The following is a 20,726-nucleotide window of genomic DNA, read 5'->3' as shown; positions in this document are numbered from 1 at the left end:
CAACACGGTGAAAACCGTCTCTATTAAAAATACAAAAATGAGCCAGATGTGGTGGCACATGCCTGTAACCCCAGCTACTGGGGAGACTGAGGCATGAGAATTGCTTGAACCCGGGAGGCAGAGGTTGCAGTAAGCCAAGATCATGTTACTGCACTCCAGCCTGGGCAGCAGAATGAGACGGTCTCGCAAAAAAAAAAAAAAAAAGAAAGAAAATCTGAAACTTAGTCGGGTGTGATGGGTCATGCCTATAATCCCAGCACTTTGGGAAGCCAAGGCAATATTGCTTGAGCCTAAGAGTTTGAGACCAGCCTGGGCAATATAGTGAGATAGTGAGAGCCCGTCTCTACCAAAAAAAAATTGTTTAAAGCCAGGCATGGTGTTATGCACCTGTCATCCCAGCTACGTGGAAGGCTAAGGCAGGAGGATCACTTCAGCCCAGGAGGTCGAGGCTGCAGTGGCCATGTTTGCACCACTGCACTCCAACCTGGACAACAGAGTGAAACCTTGTCTTAAAAAAAGAACAAAAACAGCCTGAAACTTTTTGAGCACTGACATGACTTTCAAAGGAAATGCTCATTGGATCATTTTGCATTTTCAGATAAGGGACACTCAGCCTGTATATGGAGCAAGTGATAATAGGGATATTGAAAATAAAACATTTATATATGTATGAAAAAATGAAAGATTTTTGGTTACTAACCGCATGTGAGTGATGAACACCGGCAACAAGTAAAAGGTTCTGATAGTTTATAGTCTATCATCTACCTTGAGATGGAACTCAGAAAAAGTATTGGCAGAATTGATGGATTTTTCTTAACCATTACAAATCTGTTTTGAAAAGACTCAGTTGATTAAAGTGATTTTGTTAGTAAAATAATATATATACAAATCTGTTGTTATTTGGCTTACCAAAGAAATAAGGTGTGTGTGGTTTTCAATCAAGGCTACAAACTACACCAAATGTTTCAGGATGAAAATGTTAAAATTGATTAGAAGAACAACTATAGTTAAATGTTTTAGACCTTATCCTAAATGATGGTGATTGGGTGCTGAGGATTTGGTTCTTTTTTTCTGCTTTGAGGAGGGGTATGTGGTTTACTTTGTTTTTGATTAGTCAAGACTGATAGGATTAGGCCGGGCGGAGTGGCTTACGCCTGTAATCCCAGCACTTTGGGAGGCAGGCAGATCACTTGAGGTTAGGAGTTTGAGACCAGCCTGGACAACGTGGTGAAACCCCATCTCTACTAAAAATACAAAAATTAGCCAGGTATGGTGGCCCATGCCTGTAATCCCAGCTGCTCCGGAGGCTGAGGTAGGAGAATTGCTTGAACCCTGGAGGTGGAGGTTGCAGTGAGCCGAGATGGCGCCACTGCATTCCAGCCTGAGGGAAAGAGCAAGACTCCTCAAAAAAAAAAACTAATAGGATTAAAAACAAGTAAACCTTTATCTAGTCCAGAGATGGGGACAGAGTGATATTATTAGCATAGTAATGATCATTCAAAATTTGTCTTCTGGCCTGGCTTGGTGGCTCACGCCTATAATCTCAGCACTTTGGGAGGCCAAGGCAGGCAGATCACCTGAGGTCAGGAGTTTGAGACCTGGCTTCCCAACGTGGCGAAACCCCGTCTCTACTAAAAGTACAAAAAGTTAGCCAGTCGTGGTGACGAGCACCTGTAATCCCAGCTACTCGGGAGGCTGAGGCAGGAGAATCACTTGAACCCAGGAGGCGGAGGTTGCAGTGAGCCAAGATCGTGCCACTGCACTCCAGCCTGGTCCACAAGAGTGAAACTCCATCTCAAACAAACAAAATTTGTCTCCTATAAGTGGTCAGTTCTTAAGGAAATTCTCTATTTTGCCCTAAAACATTCCTAGAACTAGATTTTTGTTGTGGGGGCATTTTTGTGTGCATGTATGTGGATGCCAGAATTGAAACTCCACTAAGCCTAGATTTGAATTTGTTGCTACCACAAGGTGTTTGGTTTGTTTTTAATCTGAATCCGTGAATCTAGTTCAATAAATACTTGTTATTTGTGGTATATGAAGTACAGTATTTTTCTTTCTGTAAAATTTTGTAACAAAATGAATACAATTTAGAGGAGTCAGAATGTAAATAGTTTTAATAGTTGCTCATGGCTTTTTGAATATTAGATTATAGGAGCTATATTAAATGTAGGCAAAGAGAGACACAGAAATAAGAAAATAATATATGTAAAGCAGCTCTGTGGGAACTGTAGTCTTTTCCGATACTGACCAGTAGGTTTTGAGAACTGTTGTGTTTGACTGTTACAATTTTAATTTCAAGTAGCCAATAGTGCTAATTTAGATGCCACATCTGAGTCATTAAATGTAGAATAGGATGATTGATTTCTGAAAAACTGAGGTTATTTAAACCCACCAATCCAGATGTCTCCTTTTGAATATTATTTACCTTGATATAAATTTAAAAGAGATATTTTTAGCAGGTGGTTGTTTGAAGGAATTCTGAATAATTATTGAGGAAGGTCATTGAGACAGGTCAGCTAGAGGTGGACACAGTAATTGGATGGATGCTACGTGGCTGGAAGATGGAGCTTATTGGTGGATCAAAATCTCAGAGGGAAACTTTCCATTTTTAGCTTAAATGTTTATTAAAATTACATACCAGTGAAGTACTGTATGCTGCTATTAGTAAAAATGATTTGATCATCAGTGATGATTATTATCCCACCAAAGAGATTGGTTTAAGTGATCAATTGTATGTGAAATATACTTGGTTTGAGTGGTACTTAGTTAATATTTCTATACTTTTAAAACATGAACTTTTTCATTATAGTCAAAGTTAGAATACAGCACATCTTAAAAAGAAGTGGTTTCCCATTGTATGTTTATTTGCTGAAACTTATCTTTGTATTTCCTTAGGTTTATGTGAGATTAAGACCATTTTTCAGGGAATTCCTGGAACGAATGTCTCAGATGTATGAGGTAAACATGCTTAAGCTAATTACATATGTATTTTTATTTTATTCAATATAGTACCCATATTTAGACCATGTATAATGATTACTTCTTTTCCCCTGAATTTATAGATCATTCTTTTTACTGCTTCTAAGAAGGTGTATGCAGACAAGTTACTGAACATACTAGACCCTAAAAAGCAACTGGTCAGGTAAATTTAATTAAGAAATAGTGGAAATGTCTGTCACACTGATCTATGAAATTACTGATTCTATTTCATTTTAATGGCCATTTTCATTTGGCTGCATATGTGTTAAATGGTGAATATAAATGAATTTTTTAAGCCCCTAAACTCTTTAAAAGAGTTCCTAATGATGCAACTCCAGACAGACGTTCTTTAAAGGATACAAAGATCCAGTGCCTTTATTCACTGTGACATCTATATCCTCATTTCTTTTGGGATTGGGGGAGACAGGGGTTGGGGGGGTTGTGTGGAATTTTTCCACATTGTGCATGATGTTTCGTCTCCATATGTCTCTGAGGTAATGCATGTTAATTTACTTTTTAATGGCATAGAGAAAATTTATTTTTTAACAGAAAGGATCAAGCAAATGTATCTTCCATGGAAAGAAAATGTTACATGAATCTGATTGGAAATTACAATGGGTTTAGTCACTCAAGTTATCCTGACTGGACTCAGTTCCTTGTGTGTGCCCTGAGCCAGCAGATGCAGTGTTTTCCTGGTTAGTGGGAGTGCCGTGGTGATTTTAAAACATTATGATAATTAGTTCCATTGTTTTGTCAGCTGAAGTGAGATAGTAAGACTGCAGCAGTCTTGCTGTATCCTTTAAGATGAGGGGTTAATCTTTGAATTTTTGATCAAAAGCTGAGAGAGATGACACAAACGGCTCATAAAAGCTTTAATAGGGCCGGGCGCGGTGGCTCACGCCTGTAATCCCAGCACTTTGGGAGGCCGAGTCCGGCTAATCACCTGAGGTCAGGAGTTCAAGGTCAACCTGACCAACATGGGAGAAACCCCGTCTCTACTAAAAATACAAAATTAGGTGGGCATGGTGGCGCATGCCTGTAATCCCAGCCACTCAGGAGGCTGAGGCAGGAGAATCACTTGAACCTGGGAGGCGGAGATTGTGGTGAGCCGAGATCGTGCCATTGCACTCCAGCTTGGGCAACAAGAGCAAAACTCCGTCTCAAAAAAAAAAAAAAGACTTTAATAGCTGGGTTGGTTGGTTCGTTCTCTTTCTTTCTCTTTCTTTCTTTCTTTCTTTCTTTCTTTCTTTCTTTCTCTCTCTCTCTCTCTCTTTCTCTGTCTTTCTCTCTCTCTCTCTGTCTCTCTCCTCTCTCTTTCTCTCTTTATTTCTTTGTCTTTTTTTTTTTTGAGGCGGATTCTCACTCTGTTGCCCAGGCTGGAGTGCAGTTTGCGATCTCTGCCTTCTGAGTTTAAAAGATTCTCCTGCCTCAGCCTCTCGAGTAGCTGGGACTACAGGTGCGTGCCACCACACCTGGCTAATTTTTAGTGTTTTTAGTAGAGACGGGGTTTCATCATATTGGCCAGGCTGGTCTTGAACTCCTGACCTCAAGTGATTCACCCACTTTGGCCTCCCAAAGTGCTGGGATTACAGGTGTGAGCCACCGCACCCAGCCCAGCTGAGTATAAATTTTCTTAAATACTTTTCCCATGTTGTCTTACTGGAAAATCCTAAACTGTATTTTCTGCTGTTAACAGTACCTTTATTATTCAGTGGTTGCAAGTATACTGAAAGGCTTTTCCTAATGTTCATATTTTGGAAGGTTTTTTCTTCTAAATAAAGCTGTGATATCTTTTGTTTTTTAATCTAAAGGGTCAAAATAAGTAAGCTGCAGTCACACAAATGGGAAATGGTATTTTCTATTCACAAAAGTATATTGTAATTTATACTAATTTTACCTCACTTTACTAAAGTATACCCAGTGATTTTGTTTTGATGACTTCATTCATTATAATGATTTCTGTTCAGCACCTCCAGTATTCCAGGGAACAGTGGTGAGCAACACAAGCTCTTCCCTCTTGGAGCTTTCATTTACTAATGAGGAGCAAATGATAGTCATGCTATGACAATGTGTTATAAATTAACAATCCTTTTTTAAACTAGATTTATAAAACCTACACACTTGAGGGTTTCCATTTGTTTTATCTAGACGTATTTTGAGAAATCTGAAACAAAAGCTTGTTTTTTTGTTTGCTTGTTGTTTGAAACAGAGTCTTGCTCTGTCGCCCAGCCTGGAGTGCAGTGGTGCGATCTTGGCTCACTGTAAACTCCGCCTCCGAGATTCAAGCGATTCTCCTGCCTCAGCCTCTTGATTAGCTGGGATGGCAGGTGCGCATCACCATGCCTAGCTAATTTTTCTATTTTTAATAGAGACGGGGTTTCATCATGTTGGTCAGGCTGGTCTGGAACTCCTGACCTCGTGATCTGCCCACCTTGGCCTCCCAAAGTGCTGAGATTACAGGCGTGAGCCACTGCACCCGGCCAACAAAAGCTTTTCAAACAGTAGATTGTGAGTGCTATAGGGAATTTGTCGGTGACAAGGTAGATTCTAAGAAATTCCTATGATCTAGGCTGAGCGCCGTGGCTCACGCCTGTAATCTCAGCACTTTGGGAGGCCAAGGCAGGCAGATCACGAGGTCAGGAGTTCAAGACCAGCCTGGCCAACATAATGAAACCTCGTCTCTACTAAAAATACAAAAAAAATTAGCTGGGCATGGTGGCAGGTGCCTGTAATCCCAGCTACTCGGGAGGCAGAGGTTGCAGTGAGCCGAGAGTCTGCCATTGCACTCCAGCCTGGGCGACAGTGGGAGACTCCATCTCAAAAAAAAAAAAAAAAGAAAAGAAAAAAAGAAATTCCTGTGATCTCTAAATCTCATGAGTTTCTAACGCAAGTCTATAGTCACATGGATGATCTGCTCTTTGATGACTGGTACAAATAGTTTTTTTCTAAAAATGCAAATACATGCTATACACCCTCAGATTCCTGAATGAATAATTGGAAGGCTTTTACTGTAATTTAATTAAAATAACTGTAGTATCTGCGTACAGATTCAGTCATCTCCTGTCTCAATGAGTTTGCCACTGTTGTTGAAGAGGCATCAACAGTGACTTGAATTTACATGCTGTATCTGCCTTTCCAATTTCCTCATATCCAAATGTTTATAGAAATAAAACAATGAATCTTATTTAGGCCCAACCAAGGCTTGAATTAATTTGCTTAGTCTTTTTTTTGTTTGTTTTTTCAAAGTAGAACTGACTAAACCTTCCTGGGGCCAGATGATCATTTGACTGTGATTATTAAAGTTATTCCTTATAATAGGGGGGAAAGAACTGCTTACACATTTTGTCTGTTAAATTCTTCGTTTTTGCCATACCAACTGGCACTGATAATTTTAAGGTTGAGTTTTTATTTGTGTGTGTATATGTAGATTTTTATTTATTCTTGGTAGCACTGTGACAGATTTTGCGGGTAGAAAATATCCATTTCTTGAAACTGCATAATTTGAAATACAGGTCCAAATAGGTCCTAGGTTTTGCAAAATTGTTAGTGTGATTAAGACACAGGGAAGACAACTTACCAGTTATTAATATATACAGAATAGAGTACTTCAAGGTAGAAAAAAATTATATGAATCAATTATTAGTAATATTCAGAGACTAGTATTTTGAATATAAATTGAGATTATAATAATCACTTTAGTATTTATTATTGTAAAACCTTTAATAGCTTTCTAAAATGATGTAGCATTTTTCTATTTGGGTGAAACAGTTTACATTTATAATACTTGATACTTAAATCTGAATTCCTCATTTCATTTAATCTGTTTTTTCAAATGATCATATACATATACTAAAAGAAAGAGGGGTGTTTAGGAAAAGTTGAAATGATGGAATGTTTTGGTCTTAGGACCTTTTCTCAAAAAATATAAGGAAATCTAAAAAGCATTTTTTCAAATGCCAACACAAAAACATTCCTTCTTATATTTTCTATTCTGGCATGTACAGGGATAGGGAGGCTGTGTGGTCCACTGGTTAGAGCCAAGGACTGGAAGCCAGGAGGATCCTGGGTTCCAATGCGGGGCTAACCACTGACTTACTGTGTGACCTTGGGCAAGTCACTTGACCTCCTTGTTCCTCAGTCAACCATCTGGAAAATTGGTTAAAAAGCAGGACCTCGCTGACAACCAGATGCTGCATCTGAGCTGAGCTTTCTTGGGTAAATAAATTACAAAAACAATTTAGAATTTTTAATTACCCTTTATAATTTAATAATAACATTTTGGGATAAACTCACGTTCTTTAAGGCACAGTAATATTTGGTTGTAAGCTTTCAGTAATTGCTAAGAATTTTTATAGTAAAATGGCAGCCCAACGCTTAGACCCATATTTGTGTTTGAATTTCCTTCAAGAGAGAAACTAATATGGCTTAACCTATAAAGCCTATGGTATATATATATATATATATGTGTGTATATGTTCTACTTTTTAGAAAGTTTTTTTTTTTATTTGTTTTTATTTTTATGTTTAGGCACCGGCTTTTCCGTGAACATTGTGTTTGTGTACAAGGAAACTATATAAAGGACTTAAATATTCTTGGAAGAGATCTTTCAAAAACTATAATAATTGACAACTCACCACAAGCCTTTGCATATCAGGTAGGAAGAAAGTTGATAAACAAACTCAGATTGGAAAAAATACAATGAAGACACATGCTGCCAAACAGAATATGATGGGAGAAGAAGAAGAGAATTTTCACTGGTGGAATTTCCCTTTAATGTGTCATTTTTTTAGAATTAGAAATGACAAAATGGTATATTCCTTTTGGAAAGTTTTTACTTAAATGGCATGCAGCATAAATGAAGAAAAACCTGAGTAAGAAAACTATAAGATAAGCATCATTTAATAGCATTCTTATCAGTTATTAAATCAGTAATTAGTAATTTAATCATAAACATATTTGAGTACTATAGTTAGTTTATGTTCTTCTGGTCTGGTTATTTGGTTTAATGTTCTGAAATATTTTCTTAGACTATTTTGTCAATATATTTGTACCCTTTGTTAATATTTCTTTGACGTATAACTACAAATATAGATGAGTCATCCTTCCTTCCTTTTTTTGTTTTTGTTTTTGTTTTTTGAGAAGGAGTTTCACTCTTGTTGCCCAAACTGGAGTGGAGTGCGATGGCACGATCTCGGCTCACTGCAACCTCCGCCTCCCAGATTGAAGCGATTCTCCTGCCTCAACCTCCCAAGTAGCTGGGATTACAGGTGCCTGCTACCACGCCTGGCTAATTTTGTATTTTTAGTAGAGACGGGGGTTTCTCCATGTTGGTCAGGCTGGTCTCGAACTCCCGACCTCAGGTGATCTGCCTGCCTCAGCCTCCCAAAGTGGTGGGATTACAGGTGTGAGCCACTGCGCCTGTCTGATGAGTCATCCTTTCAAGGTATATTTTAGATTATGAATATGTCCATGTGATATGATTCCTTTTTTCTTTTTTTGTTTTCCTTTTTTTTTTGGAGACGGAGTCTCTCTGTGTCTCCCAGGCTGGAGTGCATTGGCACTATCTCAGCTCACTGCAGCCTCCACCTCCCAGGTTCAAGTGATTCTCCTGCCTCTGCCTTCTTAGTAGCTGGCACTACAGGTGCGCGCCACTATGCCTTGCTAATTTTTTTGTATTATTAGTAGAGATGGAGTTTTGCTATGTTGGCCAGGCTGGTCTCGAACTTCCTTTTTCTTTTTTTGAGACGGAGTCTCGCTCTGTCGCCCAGGCTGGAGTCCATTGGCGCAATCTCGGCTCACTGCAAGCTCTGCCTCCGGGGTTCACCCCATTCTCCTGCCTCAGCCTCTCCGTGTAGCTGGGACTACAGGCTCCTGCCACCATGCCCGGCTAATTTTTTGTATTTTTAGTAGAGACGGGGTTTCACTGTGGTCTCGATCTCCTGACCTCGTGATCCGCCTGCCTCGGCCTCCCAAAGTGCTGGGATTACAAGCGTGAGCCACCGCGCCCGGCGGTCTCGAACTTCTGACCTCAGGTGATCCACCTGTCTCAGCCTCCCAAAGTGCTGGGATTACAGGTGTGAGCTACCACACCCAGCCCCGTGTGATAGGATTTCTTAGATTTACTTCACAGTAAGCCAGTCCAGAATAGGGATGATGCAAAGTGGATTGGAGTATAAACTAGATTTGTCCTGTGTTTCAAAATGTCTGTAATAAAAAGAAAACAAGGGAAAAGCTGTATATGATATTAAGTTATATTTAGGTCCTTACTTTTATTTGTTTACATTTAAAAATGTCTTTTAAGAATTTCATCTTGGTTCCTTGATAAAATTATATCAATTATCCTCCATCTCATATACAACATTTTTTTTTTTTTTTGACGGAGTCTCGCTCTGTCGCCCAGGCTGGAGTACAGTGGCATGATCTCGGCTCACTAAGCTCTACCTCCTGGGTTCGCGCCTTTCTCCTGCCTCAGCCTCCCGAGTAGCTGGGACTACAGGCACCCGCCACCATGCCCGGTTAATTTTTTGTATTTTTAGTAGAGACGGGTTTCACTGTGTTAGCCAGGATGGTCTCGATCTCCTGACCTCGTGATCCGCCCGCCTCGGCCTCCCAAAGTGCTGGGATTACAGGCGTGAGCCACCGCGCCCGGCCCATTTAGCCTAAATTTTAAAACATTTTATCCCAGAGATTATTCACCATAAAATAAATATGGCTTGCATTCTTGTTTTTAGGCTCCTCTTCAATGAAATACCATTAATTTGTTAAGTTTCTGCTGTATTTCAAGTTATCATCCTACTCGATGGGAATAGAATAATGAATGGGAGATATGGTCACTGTATTTAAGGGAAAGAAAAAGTATAGGCTTTTCTGTATTCTCTTTAGATTGGCGGTGTCCCATCTTTCACAGTGCCTACCTAGCATTGTACTAATTGTAACTATTTCTTGAAGGAATAATGGAATATTTTAGTTATATTAATGATCCTTCTAAAATGTATTTTAATGGAACTTTCTTGTTTAGTTTTATATACTCTGAGAAGAAATGACGCTGAAAAACCAATAGGTTTCGCCGGGCGCGGTGGCTCACGCCTGTAATCCCAGCACTTTGGGAGGCCGAGGCGGGCGGATCACGAGGTCAGGAGATCGAGACCATCCTGGCTAACACAGTGAAACCCTGTCTCTACTAAAAATACAAAAAATTAGCCGGGCGAGGTGGCGGGCGCCTGTAGTCCCAGCTACTCGGGAGGCTGAGGCAGGAGAATGGCGTGAACCCCGGGGGGCGGAGCCTGCAGTGAGCCGAGATCGCGCCACTGCACTCCAGCCTGGGCGACAGGGAGACTCTGTCTCAAAAAAAAAAAAAAAAAAACCAATAGGTTTCAATTTATTTCCTTATCCTCTGTCTCTTGCACTATTGAGTTGTCAAAGTCTGGTGACATTACTTTTCAAAGGAACTTTTAGATAAGTGTTTACTTAATAAATCTTTATTTTTTAACTTTTTCCAAACTAGGTAAAATATAAGTAAAAGAGGATTTAATTACTTATTTATTGTTTTAGCTTTCTAATGGAATCCCTATAGAAAGTTGGTTTATGGATAAAAATGACAATGAACTCCTAAAATTGATTCCATTCCTGGAGAAGCTTGTAGAACTGGTAAGTATAGCTCATCTTTTTCTGTTGTGTTTTTGTTAGCTCAACTATATAGAAATAAATATTTTTAAATGTCTTTGCTTTGTGTGTACTGACTTATAAAGTCAACTGTGAGCCAGGTCACAGGTGCCATCATAGGCACCTGTAGTGCTGGCTACTTTAGAGTCTGAGGCAGGAGGATTGATTGAGCCTAGGAATTTGAGGTCATACTAGGCAACATGGTGAGACTCCAGCTCTTTAAAAAATAAAAATGATGATGATGATAAAGTCATCTGTCATGGGAGATAAGGGCAAAGGTTGAAAAAGATTATGTGCATTTTCAAACTTTTTTGTTTTTTGAGGCAGGGTCTCGTTCTGTCACCCAGGCTGCAATGTAGTAGCACAATCACTATTCACAGCAGCCTTGACTTCCTGGGCTCAATCTGTCCTCCTGCCTCAGCCTCCTGGGTAGCTAGGACTATAGGTATGTGCCACCATGCCTGGCTAATTTTTGTATTTTTTGTAGAGATGGGATTTCACCATGTTTCCCAGGCTGGTCTCGAACTCATGGGCTCGAACTATCTGCCCATCTCAGCCTCCCATAATGCTGGGATTATGGACGTGAGCCACCATGCCCAACCACATTTTCAGACTTTATATATTATATTATGCTTATCAGTACTTAATTTATAGATTGAATGTCTTTACTATTTCAGTGGTCTTTCTCTTACAAGTTGCTAAGCAGTTGTGTTAGAAATAACATTAAATTGGCCGGGTGTGGTGGCTCACGCCTGTAATCCCAGTACTTTGGGAGGCCGAGGCAGGCAGATCACTTGAGGTCAGGAGGTCGAGACCAGCCTGGCCAACATGGTGAAACCCCATCTCTACTAAAAATACAAAAATGAGCTGGGCATAGTGGTGGGTGCCTATAATCCCAGCTACTCTAGAGGCTGAGGTAGGAGAATCATTTGAACCCGGGAGGCGGAGGTTGCAGTGAGCTGAGATTGCACCACTGCACTCCAGCCTGGGCAACAGAGTGAGACTTCGTCTCAAAACAAAACAAAACAAAACAAACAAACAAAATTAAATGTTTCATTTTGGTCTTACAATTCACATCTAGAATTAATGCTTATGCTACTGAAACTTTATTCTGGGAATTCTATTTCTATATCACATGGAACACTTAGCTTTAAAGACCAATGTAGAAAGTAGAATTCCCTTTTACCTGTCTTGGTTTGGCCTCTATTGCTTGATGAAACTTTGGCGGGATGTAGTGGTGCACACCTATTTAATCCCACTGTTTTTTGTTTGTTTGTTTGAGACAGGATCTTGTGCTTTCACCCAGGCTGGAGTACAGTGGCGCAATTTCGGCTCACTGCAGCCTCCGCCTCCTATGTTCAAGGGATTCTCGTGCCTCAGCCTTCCAAGTAGCTGGGATTACAGGCGCCCGCCACCATGCCTGGCTAATTTTTTGTATTTTTAGTAGAGACTGGGTTTCACCACGTTGGCCAGGCTGATCTCGAACTCCTGACCTCAGGTAATCTACCTGCCTTGGCCTCCCAAAGTGCTGGGATTACAGGCATGAGCCACTGCACCCAGCAGTAATCCCACCATTTTGGAAGGCTAAGGTGGGAGGATTGCTTGAGGCCAGGAGTTTGAGACTAGCCAGGGCAACATAATGAGACCTCATCTATACATATATACATACATACATACATACATACATACATACATACATACATACATACATACATAAGCAAGCTTGCTAGGCATTGTGGCGTGTGCCTGTTAATTCCAGCTGCTCAGGAAGCTGAGGTGGGAGGATTACTTGAGCCTAGAAGTTTGAGGCTCCAGTGAACCAGGATTGTGCCGCTGCATTCTAGCCTGAGTGAAAGAGCAAGACCCTGTCATTCATTCATTCATTCGTTCATTTATAAATAAATAAACAAATCTTCTTGGGAGGCCAAGGTGGGCAGATAACCTGAGGTCAGGAGTTCAAGACAAGCCTGGCCAACACGGTGAAACCCTGCCTCTACAAAAATTACAAAAAATTAGCCAGGCATGGTGGTGGGCGTCTGTAGTCCCAGCTACTTTGGAGGTTGAGGCTCAAGAATCGCTTGAACCCAGGAGGCAGAAGTTGCAGTGAGCTGAGATTGTGCCATTGCACTCCAGCCTGAGCAACAGAGCAAGACTCTGTCTAAAAAAAAAAAAAAAATCTTCAATAAAATTCTTTTCAAAATCTAAATGTAACTGCATCTATGTAGTATCTGTATTTGGCAAATAAAATATGTCGTGAGGTAACAACTGGTATGTTTCCTCTGCAAGGTAAGAATGTCTGTGTTATGAAGATCATACCTTTGAAATTTTATGCCTTTTTAAAAATTGTCTTTTTTCCACACAGAATGAAGATGTTCGACCACACATCAGAGACAGATTTCGCTTGCATGATTTGCTGCCCCCAGATTAAGTACAAAGACTTGTCAGATCACTGAAGGGGGAGAGAATGCAGGACCCTTTTGGACTAAGACAAAAACATTGCCATTACTGTTGAAATTTTGCATTTTTGTACCCCGTCTTGCTTTTCTTATCTTTGGTGCCCAATAATAATCAAGGGTTACAGAAAGAGACTTTATCTATCTCAGATCGAATACATATAGTAGGTAGGCTAAAACAGAAGAGTCTTTAGAACTAGTGCAACTCCAGTGAAATTTTTTATGTACAGGACATCTGCAGTTTATAAAGAATTCTGTTTCTGCCACCAGCAGTTTGACCTGTAGTCACACAGGATTTTATGATAATAACAGAGATGAAAATGGACTTTTATTTTCTCTCTGTTTGGTGCTCTAAGTGGGTTTGTAGCCACTTTTCTGTTACTTTATGATTCTCATTTCAACAGGAATGGCCAGTAAAAGTTGTTTTATTTTTCCTGTTAAGGTTTATAACCTTTTTACATTTTTGACCTGTATTAGATTAGAATTTCATTATGCATTCCTTTTAGTTGAGGCGCTTCATAGTTTTCTGGAGATAGTCAATTTTTAGTTTTTTATTATACATTTGAATGGCCGTTTTCCTGCTTTGTCTGCCTGCACATTGTATATTTGTTTAAAAATATTCTCTACTTTTAGTCCATGTAAGTTTCATTTAGAAAGACATGCATTTATATTTTGTTTCTGTAATATTCTACTGTAGGTGAAATCTTTTCAAAAATCGAGAGACTGGGTAGATAAGAATATATGAATGACTAATATACAAAAGATTTAAACCATTGTGATGGCGTATATTCTCAAATGGTAATATCTTGCAATGGCACACAGATTCAATGGATAAAGGTATACCTCAGACTTCACTGTGCTCACAAATCTTTGAGGAGAAAGTTTGGTCACCTGTTTGGCTTGATTTAGTTACTGCTGCCTTTGGTTTTCTCCAGGAATGAAGTATTCAGCACAGTGACTCAGTATTTTTAGTTATTTTGCATGGGCTGGTAGTACCTCTGTTATGCTCTCAGTTACAATCAATTTAAAACTGTGTAACAGTCTTGGTACCTAACAGTAGCTATGCATAATCCTGTGGCACAGTAAACTCCCAAGCCACCAATGCAGTTAATATGCTCTCATAGTGGTTTTTCTATGCTATATGAAAATAGTCTTCAAGCCTTGGTTCTCTAATGCAGCTACCACAAGAGGTTGATATTTTTATAGTGGCGTGTAATCTCCTTTTCGGGAGGCTTTTTATGGAAGGTAGAATTTGTAAAAGTTCGTATGCTTTGCCTCTCAACTGCATTAACATGCCACAGGCTCAGACTGTTTTTGTGTAAAGGATGTCAAAGAACGGCACTTTTTCTAAAGAGAAGTTTGATATTTTGTATGCTTGTTAAGAAAGTACAGTATTGGAAATTAAAGGTGGACAACTGATAATTGAGGAGTATGTCAATTAATTTTTTATGTATATTACCTGTTTACTTGTACAACTTACTGTACAAATTACATGCAGCTTCATTTTCAAATGAATCCTTAAAATAAGGAAATCTTTTTAGGAAAACATTTAATTTTTGTATTTTTGATTTTAAAGGCATGAGTTATGTCAATTTTCAGTGTATTAATGAAGATTTTAACTTTTCATCAGGTTGAGTGTTTTCTTACTATATTATCTGTTGTGTATGTAGTTAGCATATTGTGTCACTGAACTGTTTAAAAATCTAGCATGTAGAGCAAGCCTGTTTTGTGGAAAATCCTTATTCATTAAAAAAAAATCATGGCAGATTTTCTGCAAAAAAAAAAAAGCAAAAGCATTTGCAATTCAGAATACTGATTTTTTTAATTTTATTTAAAGAAAGGTATTTTGCTTGCAGGAAAAAAATACTACAGATTCATTTTAATGAGAATCTTTGAAATGTATTTATCTTTAGGGCATCTGGGCATCTTTATGCTGTTTGTCTTCTGTCTTTCTTGAAATAAAATGTACATACGTTACCTTTACATATGCTCTTGCTCAAAATTGTGAACCTAGTTACATTTCTCCCTGCTCCCTTCCTTTTTATGTTATGCTCAAACAGCAAAACCCAAAACTTAAAAGATCTGAACTTTCAGCATTCTGATTGCTGAAAGATTTCCTGATTTAGTGCATTCTCAAAGGGCTTTCCCATAATCTAAAGGGAAAATGTAAGCACCTATATACTCTTGTGCCTGTGGGCACTTCAATAATAAAAACCAACGTTTTAAACTAATCATCTTTTATCAATGATCAAATTGTTTTCAGTCCCACACTAGGAGAGTTCCTTTAAGTCAGCTGATCAAGCATAAGATGCTTCCGTAAAGAAATAAACTAAGAAAATTTTATATGGCTTGAGAAAATTTCTTGAGGCCAAATTAATATATTTTTTCTTCGTTACTTTGAGTCATTTTAAATTTGTTAATACGAAATTTAAGATAATTTACAGAGACAATTTAGCCAGCTTCCTTCTACCTTAATACAATGTTTTGTCTTCCCATTATCCTCTCTCTTCTTTATCTGTTGGTAGACGTAAAAAACTTCCATTTAGTTAATTGGAGGTGTATATTTTTTAAATTGAAATGTGCCCAGCCCCTTCAGCTCACACAGGAAACATGGACTCTTAAAAAACTGACTAGTAAATGCAGGAGAGGTGGATACCTGATGAGACCACAGCGAAAGTGACCTGTGTACACTTTACAACTCTGGAGTACATATTAAAGTCGTGCTATTTCCAGTGGTAAATGTCTGACTTTTAGGACATTCTTTTAAATATTTGTATCATTGTTAGGATGTTTTAATCAGTTGTTTTTTAATTCCATGTAATATATGTAGCCCTCATCAGATTTATATCACCATATTTCTCCTTGTGTCCTAAGAGAATTGATGACAATTCGTAACCATAAATTGTTTTATATTAGCTAGTATGTATATTTATTTTTACCCAATGGCTTTATCTGTTTCCCAAAATTTGTTTGGGATTTGTTGAAAGCATTGTGTAACTTCTATAAACGGCTATTTTCTTGTAACTGTCAGTGAAATGAATGTGTACATTGTTTTTTTGTATTTCTCTGGGGTTTTTTTTTTTTTTTCCAAGGGTTAACATCGAATGGTTTTTTTTTTAAATTATCTTTGGCCAATGACTTTTTCAGCTAGATCTTACTTTCATTCAACCTTCTAAAGAAGTTTGTTTCTCATTGTTTTGTTCCATCAACTTGCCTGAAAAACAGAGACTTCATCTCATCAATGAAGAAAGCATTTCATTATTCCTACAAATCTTTCCTGCGAGCACAGAATTCTTCATAAGGACCAGATCTCTTCCATGTCTGTGTCAATCACATAAAGCTAAAATGTAAAGGACATTGAAGCCTTTATTTAATTGTACTAATATGATGGTGTTATATACTACATCATTAGCTAGTTAAGGTTTTCTGACCTGACTTCTCTTTGTCTTCCTAGGTATTTATTTGTTATCTCTTTTAATCTTGTGTATCTAAATTAACTTAGTTAAGTTACCCACCGAATAACTATGCCAAGCAACTAGTAAAGAATGTTTTATTTCCCCTTATAGGGGAAGAGTGGACTGGGAACAAAAATGTATGGGCCAAAAGGCCTTAGGGTTGTCATTCATTCACTTTCTTATTCCTCTCATGAGCTATAATTGAGTATAGTATTTTTTTAGTGCTGATGTCATTACTTCTCATGTCTTCCCCTGAGTTGAAAGCCTACGACAAACCTGTATAAAATACATTTAAGAATTTTCAGAATATGAACCACAAAACTCAGTATCTTATATTTAAATGTTACTTAAGTTATTATTGGAATCCAAGTCTCACTAACTAGGATACATTTTTATAAAATGTTTCTCTGTATCTTGAATTGAAATTACTTGCCCAGAGGCAAGAGTTCTGGGGATATAACATGATTTGAGATCTTTTTTAAAAAAGGGTGGGGCCGGGGGGGGAGAGAGCGACAAGTTTGTACTAGTTTATGCTTTTGATATTAGTATTTTAAGATACATCAGTTGATTCTGAAACCTGACCACTAGAATTACTCTGAGGAGCTTTTAAAATAGATTCCTGGGGCCTACCCCTGGAAAATTGTCTCACTGGATCTCGAGAGGGGCCTGAGAGTTCAGGCTTTTTTGTTTGTTTGGTTGGTTGGTTTTGTTTTGTTTTGTTTTTTTTCTTTAAAGCTCTCCTGGTGATTCTAATAGCCAGTATTGGGTAATCAATGTTTTAGCTAAATGTGACACTGGTTTGAGAGTAGGCAACAAAATTAAAGTTCACCAGACATCTCTTTGTGGTAGAGTTTTGTTTTGTTTTGTTTTGTTTTGTTTTGTTTTGTTTTGTTTTTTAAACTGGGACCAGATTTCACAGAGCTTATTCAAGATACATGGAGGAATAATAAAGAAGATTAAGGCTACTGCTCATTATCATTTTTGTCTTTCATACTTTTTTAAGGGTTTGGATTTCTAGGACTTGGAATAGTTGACCATATACATAGCTAAAGGACATGTCCCTGAATGAGACCATTATATATATTATCTGTAAAATATTTCACTATTTTTTTATTTTATAAATCTTTGTAGAAATAAGCAATGAAATACTACTTTCATCTTTTGAAATGGGATTTTTCAAGGCAGTGTCCTTTTGGCATTAAGGTAGGGGGGAGTTAATATTCTCTCTGCCTTGTTTCCACGTGAATCAATATAAAGTCATGGACATTTTAAAATCTCAATTTAATTTCTTATTTACTATGCAGTATAGCCGTGAACAAGTAATGTAGATTTAGTTTTCTCATCTTCAAATGCCCTGATCACCCTACCTCACAGGGTTGTTGTGGGGATAAATAAAACTTTTATGGAAGCACTTCTCTTTGATGATATTTTATCAGCCATCAGCAACAATATAATTTCTAACATTTGTACAGTGCTTTTTTTGTTTAGGAGCGTATCATTTTTTTCACATTACTTTCCCTTTTGATGTTGAAAAACATAAAGGAAATTGAGACTTGGAGAAAGCTGTGACCTGAGACTATGCAGTTCCTCTGGGAGACTTGAATTTAGTTATCACCATAATATTCTATTTCCTAGTGCCTTGGCATTTTGTATGATTATGTTTGTTCATGAATACGAAGCTTTCTCAAGTTTGTAAGTCTATTTGGCCAACAAAATGTTCTTATAAAATATAAGGAATAGGCCGCGCGCTGTGGCTCACGCCTGTAATCCCAGCACTTTGGGAGGCCGAGGCGGGTGGATCATGAGGTCAGGAGATCGAGACCATCCTGGCCAACACAATGAAACCCCGTCTCTACTAAAAATACAAAAAATTAGCCGGGCATGGTGGCTGGTGCCTGTAGTCCCAGCTACTTGGGAGGCTGAGGCAGGAGAATGACATGAACCCGGGAGGTGGAGCTTGCAGTGAGCCGAGATCATCGTGCCACTGTACTCCAGCCTGGGTGACAGAGCCAGACTCTGTCTCAAAAAAAAAAAAAAAAAAAAAGAATATACAGTGGTACAAACTAGACCTGTAGGTAATAATTCATTTTGTACTAGAAGGGAATTTCAAGTTCTAGGTGTACTCTTTATTTTACAGTGTTTTCCCAAGATCACAGAGCTAGGACTAGAATGTAGGTCTCTTAATTAACATTACTCACTAATAATTTTAGAAGGAAGGGTATTCTTTATTGCTGGAACTACTGTGAGCAGAGGTGAAAAACACTTGATACCAACCAGAATAAAAGGGGTTGGTTTTGAAAAGGAGAGAGAAGATGGCAAGAGTGAACCAGATTGTAGTGCACTAAGATGAGGAATATACTTGACGTATGGGCTAAAATAATGAGTATCACTATAGCATAGTAGCACTCTGGTCCCACACTAGTTTCTGTGATGAGACTTTGTGATAGCTATTTTCCCTAAGCTCCAAAGGAGTTTGAGGCGCACACAGTTTTGAAAGCCACTGCAGTAATCCTTGAGAAATAACAGTCTATTCAGGCAGATAGTTGACTTGAGAGCGTGGTCAACGAAAGCATGAAATTCAGAATCAAAACTGAATTCAAGTCCCTGAAAACCCAGCCACTTACTAAGCAAGAGGGTTGTTACCTACCTTTCAGAATTACAAGGATCAAATGAAATGTCAACATGTTATAAGCCATAAAGCAATATACAAGTAACATACGAGGACGGAGATGTTAAAGCAGGTAGTTCTCTGAAGGAGGGATGAGAACTAAATACCGGGTTCTGAGAGATGTCTGAAGCCAGAAGGCAAGAATGAGCAGTAGGATCAGGATATTGTAATACCACAGGACCACAGATGTCAGGGAGGCTTTTTAAGAAAGACATAGCAGTGGTTTGCATTTTTTAAAAGACCCATTAGGCCGGGTGCGGTGGCTCACGCCTATTATCCTAGCACTTTGGGAGGCTGAAGTGGGCAGATCACTTGAGGTCAGGAGTTGAGACCAGCCTGGACAACATAGTGAAACCCTCGTCTCTTCTAAAAATACAAAAATTAGCCAGGCATGGTAGTGCACGCCTGTAGTCCCAGCTACTTGGAAGGCTGAGGCAGGAGAATCGCTTGAACCCGAGAGGCAGGTTGCAGTGAACCAAGATTGTGCCACTGCACCCCAGCCTCGGTGACAGAGACTCTATCTCAAAAAAAAAAAAAAAGAAAAGAAAAGAAAAACCACTACTATGTATTAGGCACCATGCCAGGCTCTGTGAATGGTAGAAGGTGGCAAAACAGATAATGCCTTAAAATCTTAAGCTTAAAATCTACCAGTAGAGAAAGTCAATATTTGCTAAACGGCCAAAGCTAGGCTTGGCTGTGGGGAGAGGAGGCTCAGGGGAGTAAACGATCAGGTGTGTATTTTAAAAGATCGCTTTGGAAATAGAGTGGGTGGGTGGGAGGACAGTTAGCAGTTATATGACTCCATGCAAAGGATTCCCTTTCTCTAAGACAGTTAATGCACTGGGTGATAGCATCATAGTGGACAGTCAGGTCAGAAGATTGTTAAGGTTCTGGGGAGAGTACGGCTTGTGTGGCTTACTGAGAGCTTACTAACCATGTGGATTTTAGGCACTCCCTGAGGAAGGCATGTTTTTTCCGCTGGCCAGACAGGAACGGGAAGGTACTCTAGGATTTTATGGCACCCTGTAAGTATGGAAAAATACATGGAAGTTGAATGGAGACAGTTTCATGTCTTACGACTTATGGGGGTAGGGTTTTGGTTTTTCGTTTTGGTTTAAAATAAAACATTTAACTTTATCAAATCATATAAATCAAAAACTTTATTTATTTAATTATTGAGATGTAGTCTTGCTGTGTTGCCCAGGCTGGAGTGCAGTGGTGGGATCTCAGCTCCCTGCAACCTCTGCCTCCCGGGTTCCAGTGATTCTCCCGCCTCAGCCTCCCTAGTAGCTGGGACTACAGGCATGCACCATGATGCTCAGCCAATTTTTGTATTGTTAGTAGAGACAGGGTTTCACCATGTTGGCCAGGCTGGTCTCGAACTCCTGACCTCAAGTGATCCACCCACCTGCCTTGGCCTCCCAAAGTTCTGGGATTACAGGCATGAGCCACTGTGCTCTGCCAAAATTTGTTTTTACATGTACTCTTTTTCCCAAGAAATCATTA

At 38.9% G+C, this 20,726-nt stretch overlaps 1 protein-coding gene across 12 annotated transcripts in view; it reads left to right on the top strand.

Moving 5' to 3' along the window:
* CTDSPL2 (CTD small phosphatase like 2) overlaps nt 1-16,127 on the top strand; it is a 126,659-nt gene extending 110,532 nt beyond the window's left edge. For all 12 annotated transcript variants that reach the window (XM_058427865.1, XM_058427863.1, XM_032175470.2 and 9 more), the window contains 5 exons: nt 2,899-2,961; nt 3,066-3,145; nt 7,510-7,636; nt 10,534-10,629; nt 13,007-16,127. In XM_058427865.1, coding sequence (XP_058283848.1) covers nt 2,899-2,961; nt 3,066-3,145; nt 7,510-7,636; nt 10,534-10,629; nt 13,007-13,072 — 432 coding nt within the window. In that variant the 3' untranslated portion in view covers nt 13,073-16,127. The remainder of the gene's footprint in view (nt 1-2,898; nt 2,962-3,065; nt 3,146-7,509; nt 7,637-10,533; nt 10,630-13,006) is intronic.
* The last annotated feature ends 4,599 nt before the right edge of the window (nt 16,128-20,726 follow it).

The sequence above is a fragment of the Hylobates moloch genome, unplaced genomic scaffold, assembly GCF_009828535.3.
Source record: "Hylobates moloch isolate HMO894 unplaced genomic scaffold, HMol_V3 SCAFFOLD_14, whole genome shotgun sequence".
Lineage (NCBI taxonomy): Eukaryota > Metazoa > Chordata > Mammalia > Primates > Hylobatidae > Hylobates > Hylobates moloch.
This window is presented reverse-complemented; position numbering and strand designations above follow the sequence as displayed.